General features: G+C 34.7%; 4 protein-coding genes and 2 non-coding genes across 6 annotated transcripts in view; 2 read left to right on the forward strand and 4 right to left on the reverse strand.

The window, feature by feature from the left end:
* LOC18012443 (ras GTPase-activating protein-binding protein 2) overlaps positions 1 to 150 on the reverse strand; it is a 2,570-nt gene extending 2,420 nt beyond the window's left edge. The window contains 1 exon segment of the mRNA XM_024151047.1: positions 146 to 150. Coding sequence (XP_024006815.1) covers positions 146 to 150 — 5 coding nt within the window.
* A 7,161-nt stretch (positions 151 to 7,311) lies between these two features.
* Positions 7,312 to 8,937, forward strand: LOC18012363 (transcription factor TCP5). Its single transcript, XM_006394486.2, has 2 exons — positions 7,312 to 7,440; positions 7,692 to 8,937. Exon 2 carries the CDS (start codon positions 7,737 to 7,739, stop codon positions 8,838 to 8,840), a length of 1,104 nt encoding a protein of 367 aa, XP_006394548.1. The 5' UTR covers positions 7,312 to 7,440; positions 7,692 to 7,736; the 3' UTR covers positions 8,841 to 8,937.
* Positions 8,938 to 12,688: 3,751 nt separating this feature from the next.
* TRNAT-CGU lies at positions 12,689 to 12,760 on the reverse strand. Its single transcript has one exon. It is a non-coding gene; the product is annotated as a tRNA-Thr (tRNA).
* A 242-nt stretch (positions 12,761 to 13,002) lies between these two features.
* On the reverse strand, positions 13,003 to 15,638 carry LOC18012896. Its single transcript, XM_006394487.2, has 4 exons — positions 15,483 to 15,638; positions 14,350 to 15,085; positions 13,317 to 14,251; positions 13,003 to 13,222 (listed from the first exon to the last, which is right to left on the reverse strand). Exons 2-4 carry the CDS (start codon positions 14,495 to 14,497, stop codon positions 13,193 to 13,195), a joined length of 1,113 nt encoding a protein of 370 aa, XP_006394549.1. The 5' UTR covers positions 14,498 to 15,085; positions 15,483 to 15,638; the 3' UTR covers positions 13,003 to 13,192.
* Positions 15,639 to 15,771: 133 nt separating this feature from the next.
* TRNAA-CGC lies at positions 15,772 to 15,844 on the reverse strand. Its single transcript has one exon. It is a non-coding gene; the product is annotated as a tRNA-Ala (tRNA).
* A 162-nt stretch (positions 15,845 to 16,006) lies between these two features.
* On the forward strand, positions 16,007 to 17,841 carry LOC18012897 (pentatricopeptide repeat-containing protein PNM1, mitochondrial). The gene has a single exon (XM_006394488.2). It carries the CDS (start codon positions 16,038 to 16,040, stop codon positions 17,592 to 17,594), a length of 1,557 nt encoding a protein of 518 aa, XP_006394550.1. The 5' UTR covers positions 16,007 to 16,037; the 3' UTR covers positions 17,595 to 17,841.
* The last annotated feature ends 123 nt before the right edge of the window (positions 17,842 to 17,964 follow it).

Raw genomic sequence — 17,964 nt, forward strand, 5'->3', positions numbered from 1 at the left:
ATCCAGGCTATGTATTGCATCATCTGATTTTCTAAGTATAAGTAAGTAGTGGTGATGCTCAAAGATGGGCTTTTGCTAATTTGCAGAAATCTGATGAATCGGTTACTGAGGGTTTTAGGATTTCCGGCTCGCTAATGAAACTAACAACATTTTTGCATAAAGAACACAACTTTATAAAGGATTTTCTATATTAAATGAAGAAAGTACCCGAAGAAAGATTTAAGGATGGAAAACGAAAACAAGGAAAAATACAAGAGCATCGAAAACGAAATCGACTAAAAAAGCCAAAAGACTTACTACATTAAATGAAGTAGTAAAATTTATGCTCTTCGTACAAAAGCATAGCTTGAGATTAAACACAAACAATAAAGAACCTGTGTAATGTATCATTTGATCCTAACTTTTAAGACGAAATTGTTGAGACTGATTCAGGGAGAAAAACAAAACCTTCTCTGCTGTGGTAAATCGTTTTGACATTTAATCGCTTCCGATCAATAAAAAAGGATGATTCGATTTCTTAGAACTCAGATAAAAGTCAACGATCTAACAAAAAAGGTCTAAGATTCCACTGTTCTAGATTAAATTGAGCTTACATAAACACACAAAAACCCTAAAAAGGAATAAAAAAGATCAGAACACTTATTACAAGAACAACACTAATTCAGAAGCGAAGCAACCAATAAAATAACAAATGATAGAAATCGGAAATGTTAATCAGAAATGAATCGAGAAGAAAAGTAAATGAAAGAATGAGTCAGATCAAGCTCAATAGAGAAAAAAGATAGAGAAATTTAAGAATTCGACCACATCGAGATAGAGTAAAAGGGAACAGATCGAAAGAGGAAGGAAGTGTCGTTGTACTTACAGTGATCTGAGGGAGAGAAGGACAAAGAGAGATCTGCTGCAGAAGCTACGAAACAGAGGAGGACGAGAGAGAAAGCGACAGACGGAGAAAGAGAGAGAGAAGGAACAAAATTAGTACGGAGTTTAGTTCAGTTTAGTTCAGTTCAGTTCGGTTCGGCCCATGAAGACTCACTGTTGGGCTTTTCTTCTAGTTCTGTCTTATTTTTAGTTTACAGAAAATGTCCCGTCTTAAATATTAAATGCCTCAACACGTATCAAGATTTAAAACATACAAAAAAAAATAACTCCATAAATTAACAAAAATTTACAAAAGAACAAGATAAAAATTAATTACGGACTTGATGTTAATTAGATAGGGCATGTTTAATTTAGAAACTATTATTACAGACCAAGTTATATAAATACTTCATATATTCTCTCTCTTTTTTTGTCGTCGAACAAATAGATTATATAAATTGGGTAAAACCGTAAAAGTCATCGAATAAATCCCCCAACTTTATATTTCTCAATCAATAGAAACGTGCGGCTGTTCTAAACACGATTTAGAAAGTACATGTTATTTTACGAACAACTTTAGAGACTTAAGGCAAATTTTAAAAATACATATATATTATAATATTTTAACAATAATAATATAAATTATATTAAAAATTATAAATAAATTCTAAGTTTTTGAAAAATCTCTTAGTGTTATATATCTTTTTCTTCTACAAACAATAAATTCTTAAAAACTTAAGAAAAAATTAAAAAACAAAAATAGAAAACTGTTCTTAAAAATAATTATTAAAATCATTCAAATTTTAGTTAGAATATAAAATTAATTAAAAAAGTAGTTATTGTAAGCGGAAGTGAGGCTTGAATAGCTGAATTCATGTGCATATCAAATTAGGAGGAGACATTAACCATTACAACATAAAAGATATTTTGTATTTAAGGACCCTAAAATTAATTATATTATTTGGGGGCTTGAGGCAAATGACTTTTTCATTACACTATAAAAGCACGGCTTTGGCTAAAATACTACTATTTTTTCATTGTACATTTTGGACATAACATCATAAAATTAAGAGAAAAAAAAACCGATACGACTAGTTTCTTTACTTTAATTCGTGATCCGGGGAGTTGCTCTAGCAACTCTTGAACATTGATCTTTCTCTATGAGGAACAAAACGGATTAATTGGAATATTGGCATTCAACTATTTTCTGCTTCAAAAATCTTTTGCAACAAGAAAGGTATATGTTACCATACTGTCCAATAAAAAAAATAATACATATATATATATATATATATATATATATATATATATTGATTGAGAAATTTCAATTACGCATGATAGAATATATAACTGATGACCAATGTAAAATTTTATGTTTCAGAACTTGATGACAAGAGTTTTCTTATTTATGTAATTCTAACGTATCGTAACTCGATTGGAGTGAATAATAGAAAAGAAACAGGAGCCTGTGGCGACTGGACATTTAAAGAGACTGCAAACCATAACACTGCTACATGTGAAATCATATTTTTGATAGTCACAATGAGATAATTGAGAAAGAAGAGCCGTATAATATATATATATATATATAGATGTCTGTCGTCGATTTTGTTTTGATTGATGATGAACAAGAATAGCTATGTGTATATAATTTGTTTCTATATATGTAAGAAAGCTTAACTGCGTATTAATTTTATCCAATGGGTATAGCTTAATCATCATCTCAGGTCAGTCAAGAAACAAACAGTCAGAAGACTCAGGACAATCATCATTCTTCTGTTTTGATCCATATAAAGCTAATTAAAGATGTTATTGTCCCTTTAGTTTGCAGAAAGTTCTCAATTAATAGATTACGTACTATATATGGCGTAAATGATAAGTTTTTTTTTTTAACATTATAAATGATAAGTTTGACAACTAGCTTGTGAGCAATTTGGATATCTAGCAAACTCTGAGTCAGTCCTGCTCTGAGTACTTGTTGTTTTACACTCATCTCCTTCTCTGAGCTCTTGGCACACTAAACTCAATCAAAGATGCTATTAGGAATATTCGATAAGTGCCTGGATATTGTATGAACTATCACATGTTCTGTATAAATGTTATCTGATACTAGAAGCCAGACTCAGCCATTCACCTGCATAAATGTTTTCACAGCATTGTTTTTTTTTCAAGGGTCCAAGCTCGTAAAACATGATCTGCAATAATTTCTTACTCTATGTATCTGTCCCCTTTGCTTATTTGCTCCCCAGACATTAAAGGCACTTCACTATTCCATATACATACAGTAACTTTTCCTACTGCATTTTCCCTTCCTTTGCAGGCTCATATAATCTTCCCGTCTGTCTCCTCTCAATCCCTCGAGGCTATTTCGCTTACTGACAAAGAGTGGAATCCAAGTGAATATTACAAACGAAAATTCAACATATAAAATCATGTTAATCAATTTGTCTACCTTATGGGTACGTCCTTTACTTCCATATCCATAAAAGCCAATCCTTGTCTCGGCATATAAAACCTTATACCATATATGTTTTGTCTTACTTGTAACCCGTGATTTTTTATTTTTATTTTTTTCCAAATTTAAAGAGTGAGAGGTTTCGTAGTGTAACAGTAAAACACAGAGAGAAACGGGTAGTTTCAGTGTTTTTATGTGCAGCAAACTCTGGAGGCACCTTTACTGCATCAATAATACAAAAAGGAAGAGCAGTAATGTATGTATGTCAGCATCAACATGTATGTACATACATATTATATTATGGGTATGTCGATTATTAATATTGTAGTTAAACCAATTTACTTTTTGGTGGTTTTACTCCTTTTGGTGTTGTCTCTTACAAGGACATGTCGTTGTCTGTCTCAGCATGAGCCTTCTGCATTTACTGACGATCAGACCCGAAAACGACGGCTCAGTACGAAAAGACAAGAAAAAGAAGAAAGACGTTATTCTTAGGCCATCGTGTACTGTTGATAATGAACGACACCGTTTTTAGCACTTAGGCTGCGTTTTTCATTCTTTTGTTTTTGATTCTCTTGTAGTCGGAATAAATCAAAGAGATGTATTCTGACCCCAAAAAAAAAAAAAATCAAAGAGATGTGTATGTTATGAATTATGATTCGTTGATATCACATAAGGCAAGTATCAAACTTTGGATATTTTTATGATTTTTTTCATTTGTAAGACTCCGAGTTGCGACTTTGTACACGGTGTGATGGCGATAGCTTAAGACCAACTTGTCTAATTTTTAATTTTTCTTTTTCTGTGGAAAATTACAAAATTTGGAATTGTCTCTTTCAATAATTTGGTTTTGTATATTTAACTACATTAAAGGTTAATTTTCTTTTAGCCAAAATTTCTGAACGCTTAACCCATTTTTTAGGGTTCATTTGTAGTATTTTATCATTGTCAATTGAAGATGTTTATCTAACAAAAGAAATTAGTGTTATTGTTTAAGTTAATGAAATCAGCAGGACTGTTTACCATTAATACCCTTAAGAAAATAAAACTAAAAGAAAATTCAGCATTCCAACGGCAAATTTAGCGACAATTTTTTTCACTGTTCTTCAGTAGTTTTTTGTTAATGCTACAGTATTTTTTAGTTTGTTTAACAGTTCCATCATATTCGTTCTGCTAGTACTTTTATTTGTTGAGATTTGGTTATTACAGTGCTTTATTTTATATCACATTCAGTAAATCGGGAAGATAAAAGAAGAAGAAAAACGTTTATGAGTAGAGGAGTTTGCTACTTTTTATGAGAAATATTTTCTTCAACCTTGAGATTAAGTACAGTGAATTTTTCTTGTTAGAAAAAATATACATGGCCGGAGGAGAGAAAATAAAGATGCTTTTATTACCCTAAAATGTCTTGATGATTTAAGGCAAAGTTCAAGAGATTTGGATTCAAGAATCTGTGTTCCCACGTCACAAAACTGTCCAATTCCGTAGCTAAGTAAATGATTACTTATACCTGTATGATTACCACTAAGTCATGTCTAATTAGTGATATTAACACATTCCCATCGTCTAATTAGTAAACCCTAAATGTTGTCTTAAGATAGAGTATACCAAGTTATTATCCAACATTATAATTTCTTTTGTCAGTGTCATTCCCTTGCGTTAATATGATTAGTGCAGTTTGAATTAACAATCTTAATGTTAAATGATCAACTGAAATAGTAGATTTTTAGTCAATCTTATTTAAGATATAAATTTTGAATTATTATTTAGAATGGCTACAAAGCCTAGAATCATTTTCAGATATAATTTAGAGCATATATAAATATAGAATTTTTGTTGCGCAATTAAAATTGCAAGAACAACAAAATTTACTATTTGTATGTTTACGGATAATCAACGGCAAGAAATGCATTGTTTATTGGTGTAAATACGGTTAATTAGTGCCATTTTTATACGTGGTGTGTAATATCTCAGCCACCATCATTTTCACATTCTAGGCATGCGACTCCACATTCTGCTTTTCTTCTCCGACATCTCGTACTTTTCTCTTATAAGTTATAAGTTTGCTTAATATTTCATTTTAATTTCTGCTGTAAGAGAAATCCCAAAAAGACAATTATGTTGTAGAAAAGTACAGGCAGGCATGTACGCATTCTTATAAAGGGCATAATTAATAAATATCGTAGATTAGGGTTTCTAGAGCTAATCTATATTTATTTTAAGAGATTTTTGATCAACTATTTATTTGAGAAAGTATGCCAAGGATAAACAACCTGGTTATTAAACACTGCACATGGAGAAAACTTATATGAGCAGACTGAAATTTAAATTTTGCAGAGCTTTGACATAATTCAGCCAAAAGTCAGAAGTATCAAACATATCTATATATATTCGTATACAGTACATACATATTTGTAAAACGTATACGGTATGGCCCGTATGAGGATCACAAGATCCTATGCACGAAAAGTCGGAGGAATTTAAGCACAGAAGCTCAAGTCCCATCATCATCATTCATCTCTTAGTTCTCTACTTCAATTCAGTTCTCTTAATTTTCTTTGTATTTTGCTACAAGCAAATGTTTTGCAGATCAAAAGTGCATGCTATTTTTTTAACTCATATGTTTGTATAGTTAAATAAGTACTAAACAAATTAATAATGAGTATATTTATGAAAATTAGCTATAGAACTATGTTAGTGGAGCTAGGAAGCTTCAACCATTTTTCTACTAATTAATTTAAGATTAATGTGCTCGTAAAAACTCCGTCATAAATAATGTATAGCAGATTTTGTTGCAATGAATTTGATAACGAGATTATGAATATAGTAATTATTGCGGCAATTCTGAATTGGAAACCATATGATATACATCAAAACACAATATTCTTCATTTGTAACAAGCATTGGGTTAAAGGCGCGGTCAAATATAGGAGACTTTATAGTAGGTAGTGATCAACTTGGATACAAAGAGGAAAGAAAATGGTGTGATTGTGGGCAAAAATCTCAGTGGCAAAGACGCATACAAGAGAAGTGGTCCACAAATCTCTTTGTGAGTATTTAAGCATTAGATGCTTCAAAAGAAAAACCTATACTCTTTGGTCCATTCTCTATATCTCAGAGAGAGAGATCCTACATCCTCTAGCTGTCAGTCTATAATATATTTAGCTACGTATTTATATGTTCAAAATATATATAACCCACAAGTTATTTATTAGGCATGAAAGCATTCCCATCTATTTGATTTTAACAAATCTACACTTCATTATCACTAAATTTAGGGTTTCAAACTTTCAAGTTTCAACAAGTCGGCTTCGTTAATAATGCAAATCAACAATTTGCCTACTAACTGAATTTTCCATTTCTCTACTCTTCATTAAAACTGTCTTTTCAAACGAATCTCTTGGAAAATAAATTTTAGGTTTTTTCTTTATATGTTTCTATTTATTTTTGAAACCTATTGCATTTCTTCGATTAATTGATATATTATTTGTTTTTTGTTTTTACTTAAAACTTGCCTGTTACCCCATTCAAAACTTTAATTCAACTGCAAACATGTTTTAAACGACTTTTAAACATTAATTTACCGCACGATTGAGTTAATGTTTTTTGTTCGTCTGCAAAAAAATATAATACAACCAATTTAAATTGAGATTATAGCGACGATTGTGTTTACAAGGATTGGTAAACATTTATACTTTAATTAAAAGTTTAACCCAAAAAGGAAAAATACAAAAATAATATGAAATTATTATTGTAAAGATTTTATAAAAAAAATTGTGTGACTGTGAGTGTTAGACGAAACATGCACATTCCCATCAGAGTATCAATATATACACTACATAAATTGCACCTCTTTTTGTCCCAGTGCATAAATTCCTTTCATACCCAAAGTAAAACCCTAGGAATTGGAATATAAAATAAAAATATATATATTTAATCCATTTATTATTTAACTTCCCCAATCATTATAATCTAGATATATAATTCGAGTTACTAAAAAAAGAAATACTTCATATTGTTCCTCCTCTGCCTTCTTATCTCTTCATTCCTTCTTCTTCTTTCTTCTTCTCTGTCAAGCTAGATCTTAAACTAGGAGCTCAAGCTTACCAATCTTCTATATCGGTGTAAGAACATACATGCATTAGATTGAATTTCGTATCCTTCCGAGCTTTCTTTTCTTAGATGCAGAATCCAAGAATCAAAGAGATCAATCACATATTGCTTTGTTTTCATGTGAATTTTACTCCCAAACATTTGAAAAAGAAACAATATAATCACTTCACCTCAATTTCAATCCATAATTAGAAGCTATAACAACTATTTCCTCTCTTTTTATGTTGTTAAATTGGCTAATTTTCTTCTCTTCTTGTTTCAGATCTGTTCTTCACTCAGAAAGTTCCAATTGAGTGAACTAATAGAGATGAGATCAAGAGAATGCGATGAAGAAGACATTCAAGCAAAGCAAGAAGAAGATAATCATCAAGTAAACTTAAACAACATGTTGCAGCAGCAGCACCAGCAGCAGAATCAGCCGAGTTCGGTATCATCTTCGAGGCAATGGACCTCAGCTTTCAGGAATCCAAGAATCGTCCGAGTGTCAAGAACATTCGGTGGCAAAGACAGACACAGCAAAGTCTGCACAGTCCGTGGCCTTAGAGACCGGAGGATAAGGTTGTCTGTACCAACAGCGATTCAGCTTTACGACCTTCAAGATCGGTTAGGGCTGAGTCAGCCAAGCAAAGTCATCGATTGGTTACTAGAAGCAGCAAAAGATGACGTAGACAAGCTTCCTCCTTTACAATTCCCACATGGTTTTAACCAAATGTATCCAAATCTTATCTTTGGAAACTCGGGGATCGGAGAATCATCATCATCAACAGCATTTCCAGGTACCAATCTTGGTTTCTTGGATAGTTGGGATCTTGGTGGCTCTTCTTCAAGAACAAGACCAAGAATAGCCGATACCACAACTACACAAAGAGAGAGTTTCGATCTTGATAAAGGAAAATGGATCAAACACGATGATCACAACAGCAATCAAGATCACGGGTTCGACACCAACCATCAACATTTCTCTCTGACCAATCCTTACAACAACAACAACAACAACAACACTTCCTCTTATTACAACCTCGGACATCTTCAACACTCGTTAGACCAATCCGGTAATAACGTTACTGTCGCAATATCCAATGTTCATAATAATAATAATCTCAATTTGCCTCCTCCTTCTTCGTCTGCCGGAGACGGATCTCAGCTATTTTTCGGTCCTACTCCTCCGGCAATGAGCTCTCTATTTCCGACGTATCCTTCCTTCCTCGGAGCTTCCCATCATCATCATCATCATCATCATCATGTCGTTGATGGAGCTGGCAATCTTCAGCTCTTTAGCTCCAATGCCAATACGGCGTCGCAGCAACAGATGATGACGGGTAATTCGAGTTTGATTAGACCGTTTCATCATTTGATGAGCTCGAATCATGATACGGATCGTCATAGTAGTGACAATGATTCAGATTCGTGAAAGATTCATATAGATATCTATATATCTATACTATACATACCATATGTTATATGTATACGTATTCTTCTAAATTTATATATTTGCGTATTGTTGGATTGATCTATATATTTCCTCTTGTATGTATATATAGAGTTTTAATAATTTTGATTAATCTCTGATTTGGATTCAAACAATGAGATTCATAACGCGAGAGGTTGGTGGTTATACCTATATATTTCACGTTTTGATATGTCTCATTGGTTTTGCTTGCTCTTATTCTATGAATTCTCGCAGATTGTCTTCTGTATTCATTGATGAAGACCTATGTAAACACGATATAGTTATATCAAATAACAGAGATAGTACAATATAGGTTTGTCATAAATATCTAAAACAAGGAAATAAAACAAGGATGTAGAGCCTCTTTTTTAACATAATCTATAGTCTTGCATCTTCATGTATAATTTCGATTAGCTAGTAATCGCAATGGATTATAATATGTTAATAGTTAGGGTTTGGAATTTAGAAATATGATATCAGGTGTTAAGATTTGGATCCCAAAAATAAATTCACACGTAATTACATTGGATCACTCTTCTTCTTTTTTTTTTTTATAGTATGAAAGTTACTTTCACTATTATTATAATCTAATTCGGGCTTCGTATAAGTTTCTCTCTATGTTTCGCTCTATCACTCACAATAATATTTTAAATAAGTAATATAAATGCAGTATATACGATCATACATCTTAATGCGGTCCGATCATCAAATACCACATCAATTCCAAGAGATTAGACTCCCCAACTCTGTATTATTGTCTTTAACTACGAATTTTCTAAGTGCGCTATTGCTAAATATTCTTGTAATGGCATATTTAGGAAAGTCATTTTGTGCACAATTCAAATGGAAGAAACAGAAGAGATCGTTACTTGCCAGGCGTCAGAAACAAACACCAATAAGTTTCCAATAATTTTATGTCAACTATCATTTTCTTTTAACAACTACGTATATTTGTACATGCATATGTTCTATATATAGATACAAAATTAGAAGTATAGGTATAGGTTGCCGTTTACGATGCCTAGACGTACGGCAATATATAATGCATGCCAAACCCTAGCCTCGTTTGTATATATGCGTCACACCCATAATCATGTACATACACGCATATCAACATAATTGAGAATGTATATGTAAGTGTGTATGTGTCATGTGTGTGTGTATATAAGGCAAATTAGATGAGATAGTTATCTAGCGTTTTCCTCATCTCCGTAATTGCTGACTTTTGATTTGTTCATCAAAATCAAAGAAATCGCATGGTGTGGTCTTTAGTCGATACTCGACTGATTTCAATAAGAGAGCTAATAAATGTGATGGAATTATACTCATAAGTACATTCACATTCACGTGTTCGTGACTGTGTGTGAGGGAGAGATTATATTTAGGTCAAAGAAATGCAGAGAATCTAGTAAGAACGGTCAAATTTATGCACAATAAACTTTCTAATCAAAACAAAATAAATTTTCCACCCTTAATATATGTACTATAATTAGTAATTACATATACTTATGATCAAATTAAATGTTATTTAACTAATTTTTTCAAATATAACTATTGTGTTTTTTTTAATGTCAATAATGTGTACGTATGTATATACATATTCAATATATATACCTGTAACGTGAAGCTTAATTAAAGGCTTCACAAACACTCATCCGTATACCGTATATAATCTTCCTTACACATCTGTGTACATTAGAGGAGCATTTAAACTTTATGTAATGGTCTCGTTTCACTAAACATTTTTTTTCTCTATGTAATGGTCTCGTTTCACTAAACATTCTGAGGTTTATAATCTTGACATGTGATATGTATCGAACCCCCTTAATTATAACCTCAAGTACTTAGTCATAATCTAACCGAAATCAAATAAAATAAAATAAGAAATATGTAAAGAAAAAGGAGGGTGGGTATTGGGATTGGAGGGGTCAGAGAAGGAAAGGGAAAGAAGAGAAGCAGTTAAGAACTGAATTGCAGTCAAGCACTGATCCCTATCATCCAATATTAGTCCTCTCTCACTCTCTTTCTTTTTCATTAACTCTCTCTCTCCTCTTCTCCAAGTTGTAGGGCCATTAATCCCCATTGGTAAATTATTGGTTTTGAAAACATAACTTATTTTCCTTTTGTGTGGTCCTTTTGATCTTTTATAAATCATGTGTTTAGATATAGATGGGCACACACTTGTCAAGAAAATTCAAAGATTTGCCATAAGATTTCTTTTTTCTTTCTTTCAAACAAGTTCTATTAATTACCTACACCACAACTCTTCTTACAGATTGGTTGAAAATATATTATAATTCCTAAAAAGGGTATTCATTGCACTATTCTTAGATAGCATTAATTCATCAACCTACATTTATATTTCCTTTTAGCTCTCTAATGTAATTTACAATAAATATTATTAACATTTTCATTATCAGAGTGAGCATGTCTTTGTCAAGATCGGCATTAGATAATATAATAGTAAGATATAGATACGTCCAGAGAATATTTACGTTTTTAGAATCTTTTACTGGATAGAGATAATTTATCCTAAATGGGATATATATTGGTCCATATGATTATATAAACTTCTTTTTCATATATCACCAGCATGCTTCAAAGTTAAGAGAGGAAGAAAAAAAAAACAGGTCCACCTTATTTCCTTTTCACATAATTCATTCACTTAGGCATGCAATTCTTTTTGTTTTCTCCTTTTCTCCTTTTTCTTTTTTAATTTTCTGTTTTGTTTTGCGGAGGCTATTTTTCTGGTACATTTTTTGTTTTTTATTTCTTATAGGCCACTAAAGAAACTATATATCTAGTATATATTTTCAAAGAAATCTTATACCAAATATTTTATTAGTATTCAAATAGTTTCCTCCTCAAAAGGAATATAAAACTCGAGATGAAGATCGTCGGGACCTCCTCACTCAACAGAGTGAACAATACGAATTTTTCTTTGTTTATTAAAAGTTTTTTCACGGATATAATTTACTTTAAAAAAAAATTGTTTAGACTTAAAGAATACTATTTGCATGCTCTGATCTCGTGGGGTAGTGCTTCGTTCATAGAAATCTAAACAAAAATAGTTTGTTAAGAAAATTGAGTCATATACGTACATATGCCAAGTATGGCAAACCAAAGCTGTGAATCGCTTTCAAATACACCGCCAAAGATTAGAAACTTGGGGCAGTGTTCTAAAAGTCGGTCTAGGCGGTAAGCGTTCATAGACCACTCACTTAGGTGTTAGGCGTTCATAGACTATAGCGGTTATTTCCTAAACGTTTTATATTTAATATTTATAATATTTCTTTTATTTTTTATGTATAATTTGAATTTTAAATATATATTTAAGATTTATAATATGTAAATTTTATTATTTATAAACAAACTATATAATTTTATATATTGTATTCTATAAAATATATAATAAATTAATTTATTTTGTAAACATTTAAAACACCTAAAAATTGTCTAGATTCTGACTAAGCGTTCTAGGCGCTAGGCGTTATATCACTGCTCGTCTAGTGCCTAACGCTTTCTTGAACACTGATTGGGGGTTATAAACGGGACACGTTATCTTCGACAATCTTTGCTTGGACAAACCGTTGATATTTTTCTTTAAAAATAACAAAAGAAATTTCAATAAAAAAGATAGATATTGTTTTTTTGGGGTCAATACAAAACTGATCGGATCTCAAATTTAAAAAGATAATCTGGGCCGTATGCATCATTGTTGTCTACCTACCGACGCGAAGATCTAGTAAAGTAGTAATCTCTTAAAGTGAAAAAATGCTCCAAAAAAATAAAAAAGGCTCCAGTATTAAAGCCCCCGGCGAGGATCGAACTCGCGGCCTTTCGCTTACGAAGCGAACGCAATACCACTATGCTACGGAGGCATTACGACTAGATAAATCAAACATAATGTAAATTCTTCTCTTCAACTATAAAGCCGTTGTGATTAACATTAACTCAGTGAGCTTTCCACTAATGGATTCTTGAGGTACGCAATTGATATGTATTAATGATTTGTTTTTACTGGTTTTTTATTATAATTTTGGTGATGTGTCATGATTTTTGGAGAAACTCTAGTACTACCATAATATTGATTAATAAAAATAAAGTAAACGGTAAAATGTAATTTTTGAGAATGCAACATAATAGGTTTAGATTATGAGTCCCTTTTGTTAATCACATAGATATAGAATGATATCGGTTTTACGATAATAGATCATGAGCCATTTTTTTATCAAATTTTAAAACATGAAAAAAAAATCTGGACGTCGCCCCTCTGGTTAGAGCCGGGACTTGTTACGTGATTCTCTTATCTTTTATGCTTTGACATGCTTGTCTACATAACCCTGTCAACAAAAAAATGAAGAACCATGCATGATGAGTCTGATTCGGTAATGATGGAATTTGAGGAGATTGTGCCAAAGCTTTTATGTTGCTTACCATGACGAGTTTGGTCAGCTTGTGCTGCGAAGTATTAATATACCTATCGATCTTAACTCTTGATTTGGGTACACGACGACCCTCCATTGACTTTGAAACTTTCTCCACCGTTCTCTTCACAATCGTCTTAAACGCCTCTTTGCTCATATTCCCTTGCCTCCACGATGGTTTCAGAAGACCCTTCACAAATTTCGTTAGCTCAACCTGGAAAAGCTTCATGGACCTTGATGAATCTTTCTCCTTTGAATCCCCTCGCGACTTTTTCCCCATACGCACATTGTTATTTGCTTTCGGATTCTCGTTATGGGAGTCTGGAGTCCCTGTCTCATGGCTGTTACCTTCTGTTCTGTTTTCTACGTTATCACCAAACTCATCGTTATCTTCAGAAGCCACTGCTCTAATATCGTTTCCAGTGGTGTTTTCTTTAACGTCAGGTGGTATGTTGGAGGAAACACTGACCCGAGCTGTCATGTCTGACTCACTTAGAACTTCTTTAATAACACCTTGGTTGTTTTCTTCCATATTCAGTGGTCTGTTTGAGGAAATGCTCTCCTTCGGTACAGTGTATGAGTCATTAACTGGTTCATGCTCCTGAACACAATCTACTTTCACAGATGCTGGTTCAAAGCTGTCAACGAAGGGATCATACATGTCAGCCAGACCACATTCCGGAACAATCTTGGCTTTTCCAGAATAAGGCGAGGAAGATGCTTGTCTGGAACCATCATCTGTATCTTGGTGGATTTGAGCATACGATTTTGAACCAGGAAGCTCTGTTTGAAAATTTATGGTGATGCCTGTGATAGAATTGGTTTCAGCGGAAATACGTTGTGGAGGCGCCCCTTCTGTTTTCAAATATGCCCCAGGAACTTGATCAGAACCACAGTTGAGAGGTTGGCTTGTGTAATTCTCATTCTCAGGCATCGTGATATCATCTGAAAAAAAAAGAGAGCCAAATGTAACAACCAGGCAAACAAGAAGCACCAAAATTGGTATTGGTCATAGTAAAAGAATAAAATTTTCTCACACGAACCTTCCATCTCAATGTCAGGATCAGTACATAAAGGAGAACCATACCCTGCCCTCTCAAGTGGTGGAGAAGTATCATCACAGTGGAAAGAATTCTCTTTTAAAGATTTAGCGTCTTCAATATCAGGTCCTTCATGGTCAGAGCATGCCATTTACAGACACGCTTTCACAAACATGCTTTGCAGCTTCAGGTTTATCACAAGCGGTGTCTGCAACAAGTGGCGACGAAGATCGAGGAGGCGGTGGGGGAAGAGGCATCCCAGGAGGTTCCAAACTTCTTGCGGGGAAAGAAAGTGGGAAACTTGGTAGAAAATGAAATGGAAGAGTACCAGGAGGTAAAGGTGGAGGGGGAGGTAACATTGAAACAGGTGGAAGATGACAAGGAAACTGCTGTGAGCTCCCACGAGCAGTTTGGTTCTCGCCCTGTGAAGAGGGATACAAATATGATAAATTTGTGTAGGATTGAGTTGTTCCTGGCGTTGTGTTCAGCTGAGCTTGAGTGGCCGAGGAAGCAGGATGTGGAGGAGGCGGATACATATATGCTTGTTGAACCGGAGGAGGAGGAGGAGGAGGGGCGGCATGTGACGCATGATTCTGTTGCAAATGCATCTGATTAGGAGGACCATTTCCTGGTGAAGGATTAAAGCTTCCATTGTTGTACATCGGAAATTGCATTCTTTGGTACAATGAGAGAAGTTGGGAACCAAGCCAGGATGATTCTGCTTTCAGGCTAAACGCCACTGCAAGAAACCAAGAGTTACATGTCAACTCAAACACGAATAATACACAAAGTAGACACAAAAAGGATGAAAGTGTACAATTTTTTTTTGAAATCGATTCGTCGTTACTTATTATAAACCCTGATTTCTCCACCAGAGGATCAGAAAACCTAACTGCAAACTATAAGGACATTTAAGGACCCAAGATTTTCATCGCCTTAAACCCTAAAGAGGAACTCTGATACAGAAATCGAAGAAATCCAACTTCTCATCACTGTTCTCTGACCTAAACAAAAATCTAAAACTCAAGTCAACATCGCTCCTCTCGTTTTAACCCAACTCATTGCAGAAACCAAACGACCAAAAGCAGATTTGCAATCGCGAAAGTTGACGGCTCATCGGAGACAAAGAGACTCACCAAATTACGAAATCAATGACTTGAGACGCATCAAAATACGCAATTTTTCCTCCGACTAGATGACGACTGGAAATAGAACGAAGAAATCCACGAATTTGACTGTAAAGAGACAAAGAAGAACTCTAAAATTTGTGAAAGCCTTAGAATTTTCCAGAGATTTTTTACAGTGTGTGTTTACCGGGGAGATTCAAGGCTGCAGATTTTACTGGGAGGTTATTTATACGATTAAAAGAGAGTTCTATAAAGAAAAAAAAAAAAAGAAAAAAACAAACTGATGTGCAAATTAAAATGGAGATGCGGGGAATCGAACCCCGTGCCTCTCGCATGCGAAGCGAGCGCTCTACCATATGAGCTACATCCCCGAGTAATATCTGAGTCCATGTGTTATTAATATATATTGAATTACAAATCCAAGGAGCTCAAGCAATTTGCAGGCCCAAGCCCAATTATTCTTGGTGTTCCAAAATCTTGAACTAGGGTTTTGATTCAACTTCCATTGTTTCTTCTCTCTCCTTTCCCACCACTCTCTAGTTACCACCTCTCCCTAAATCAGAAATGCCGCCGCCGTTACCGTCTCTGCAACTCCGGTGGCTCCTCCTCCGTGGCCTCTCATCCTCATCCGTCAATAGCCTTCAATCTCAGTCCCGTATCATTTTTCCTAACCCGTCGTTTTCTACTCCGCCACCTCCCAGATTCTCGTTGTTTCCTTATAGATTCTTCTCATCCGAAACCAATGCTGCGGAGTCTGAAACTCTAGATTCGAATCAGATCGCTCTTTCTTTCTCGAAGGAGCTCACTGGAAATCCTGAAGCTGAGCCTCAATCCATCTCGCAGAGCTTCCAGCTCAGCTTCTCACACATCACTCCGAATCCCGATTTGATTCTCCAGACACTCAATCTCTCGCCGGAAGCTGGTCGCGCAGCTCTTGGGTTTAACGAGTGGCTGGATTCGAACTCTGGCTTCTCCCACACCGATGAAACAGTTTCGTTTTTCGTCGATTACTTCGGCCGTAGAAAGGATTTCAGAGGGATGCAAGAGATCATTTCGAAATACAAAGGCGTCGCCGGAGCGAAAACACTAGAGTCGGCGATCGACAGGCTCGTCCGAGCGGGTCGACCTAAACAGGTCGTTGAGTTTTTCGAGAAGATGGAGAGTGACTACGGATTAAAACGAGATAGAGAATCACTTACCTTGGTCGTGAAGAAGCTCTGCGAGAAAGGGCACGCGAGTTTCGCAGAGAAGATGGTGAAGAGCACTGCTAACGAGATATTTCCTGACGAAAACATCTGTGATTTGTTGATCAGTGGTTGGTGTGCTGCTGAGAAACTCGATGATGCAACTAAGTTAGCTGGTGAGATGTCTAGAGGAGGATTCGAGATAGGAACGAAAGCATATAACGTGATTCTTGATTGTGTTTGTAAGCTTTGTAGGAAGAAAGATCCGTTTAGGCTCCAGCTCGAAGTGGACAAGGTTTTGCTGGAGATGGAGTACCGTGGTGTGCCAAGAAATACAAAGACTTTCAATGTGTTGATTAACAATCTGTGTAAAATCAGGAGAACCGAAGAGGCGATGAAGTTGTTTGGTAGGATGGGTGAATGGGGTTGTCAAGCAGATGCTGAGACCTACCTTGTTCTGATCAGGAGTTTATATCAAGCAGCTAGGATCGGTGAAGGAGACGAAATGATCGATAAGATGAAATCAGCAGGTTATGGTAAGTCTTTGGATAAGAAGGAGTATTACGGGTTTCTGAAGATATTGTGTGGGATTGAGAGGCTTGAGCATGCGATGAGTGTGTTCAAGAACATGAAAGCTGATGGTTGCAAACCTGGGATCAAGACTTATGATTTGTTAATGGGGAAAATGTGTGCGAATAACCAGCTAACTAGAGCTAATGGTTTGTACAAAGAAGCTGCAAGGAAAGGAGTTGCTGTTAGTCCCAAGGAATACAGAGTTGATCCGAGGTTTTTGAAAAAGAAGACCAAGGAAGTGGATAGCAATGTGAAGAAGAGAGAGACTTTGCCTGAGAAAACCGCGAGGAAGAGGAGACGGCTCAAGCAGATCAATATGAGCTTTGTTAAGAAACCGCACAATAAGATGAGACGGAGGATGTGATGCTGATAATCTTCTACATTCTGATAGGATTTGCTAGAAGTTCATGGTTCAATCCATTGAGGAAAAAAAAAGTCTTTGTTCTTTCCTTTTTATGATTTTGTCAGGAAATAGTGATCTTTGATCATCAGCTCAATAATCTTTTTGGTTCAGCTCAATGTAACGTTTACACTTGACACACTTTTCAGTTTTCATGGCTGGCTCAAGAATCGGATATAAGATAAAGTTCCTTGCTTTTGCTTAGTTATTTGAAAATGCTTCTTTGTACTTCCAAGTTAAGTTGATTTGTAAATTTGTAATGGATCATAAAACTAATCTTCGTTAAATATGTTTGTTGAAAAGTAAAACAAAAATCCCGGAGATAATGGCAGTC

Source organism: Eutrema salsugineum, unplaced genomic scaffold (assembly GCF_000478725.1).
Source record: "Eutrema salsugineum unplaced genomic scaffold, Eutsalg1_0 scaffold_6, whole genome shotgun sequence".
In the NCBI taxonomy this organism is placed as follows: domain Eukaryota; kingdom Viridiplantae; phylum Streptophyta; class Magnoliopsida; order Brassicales; family Brassicaceae; genus Eutrema; species Eutrema salsugineum.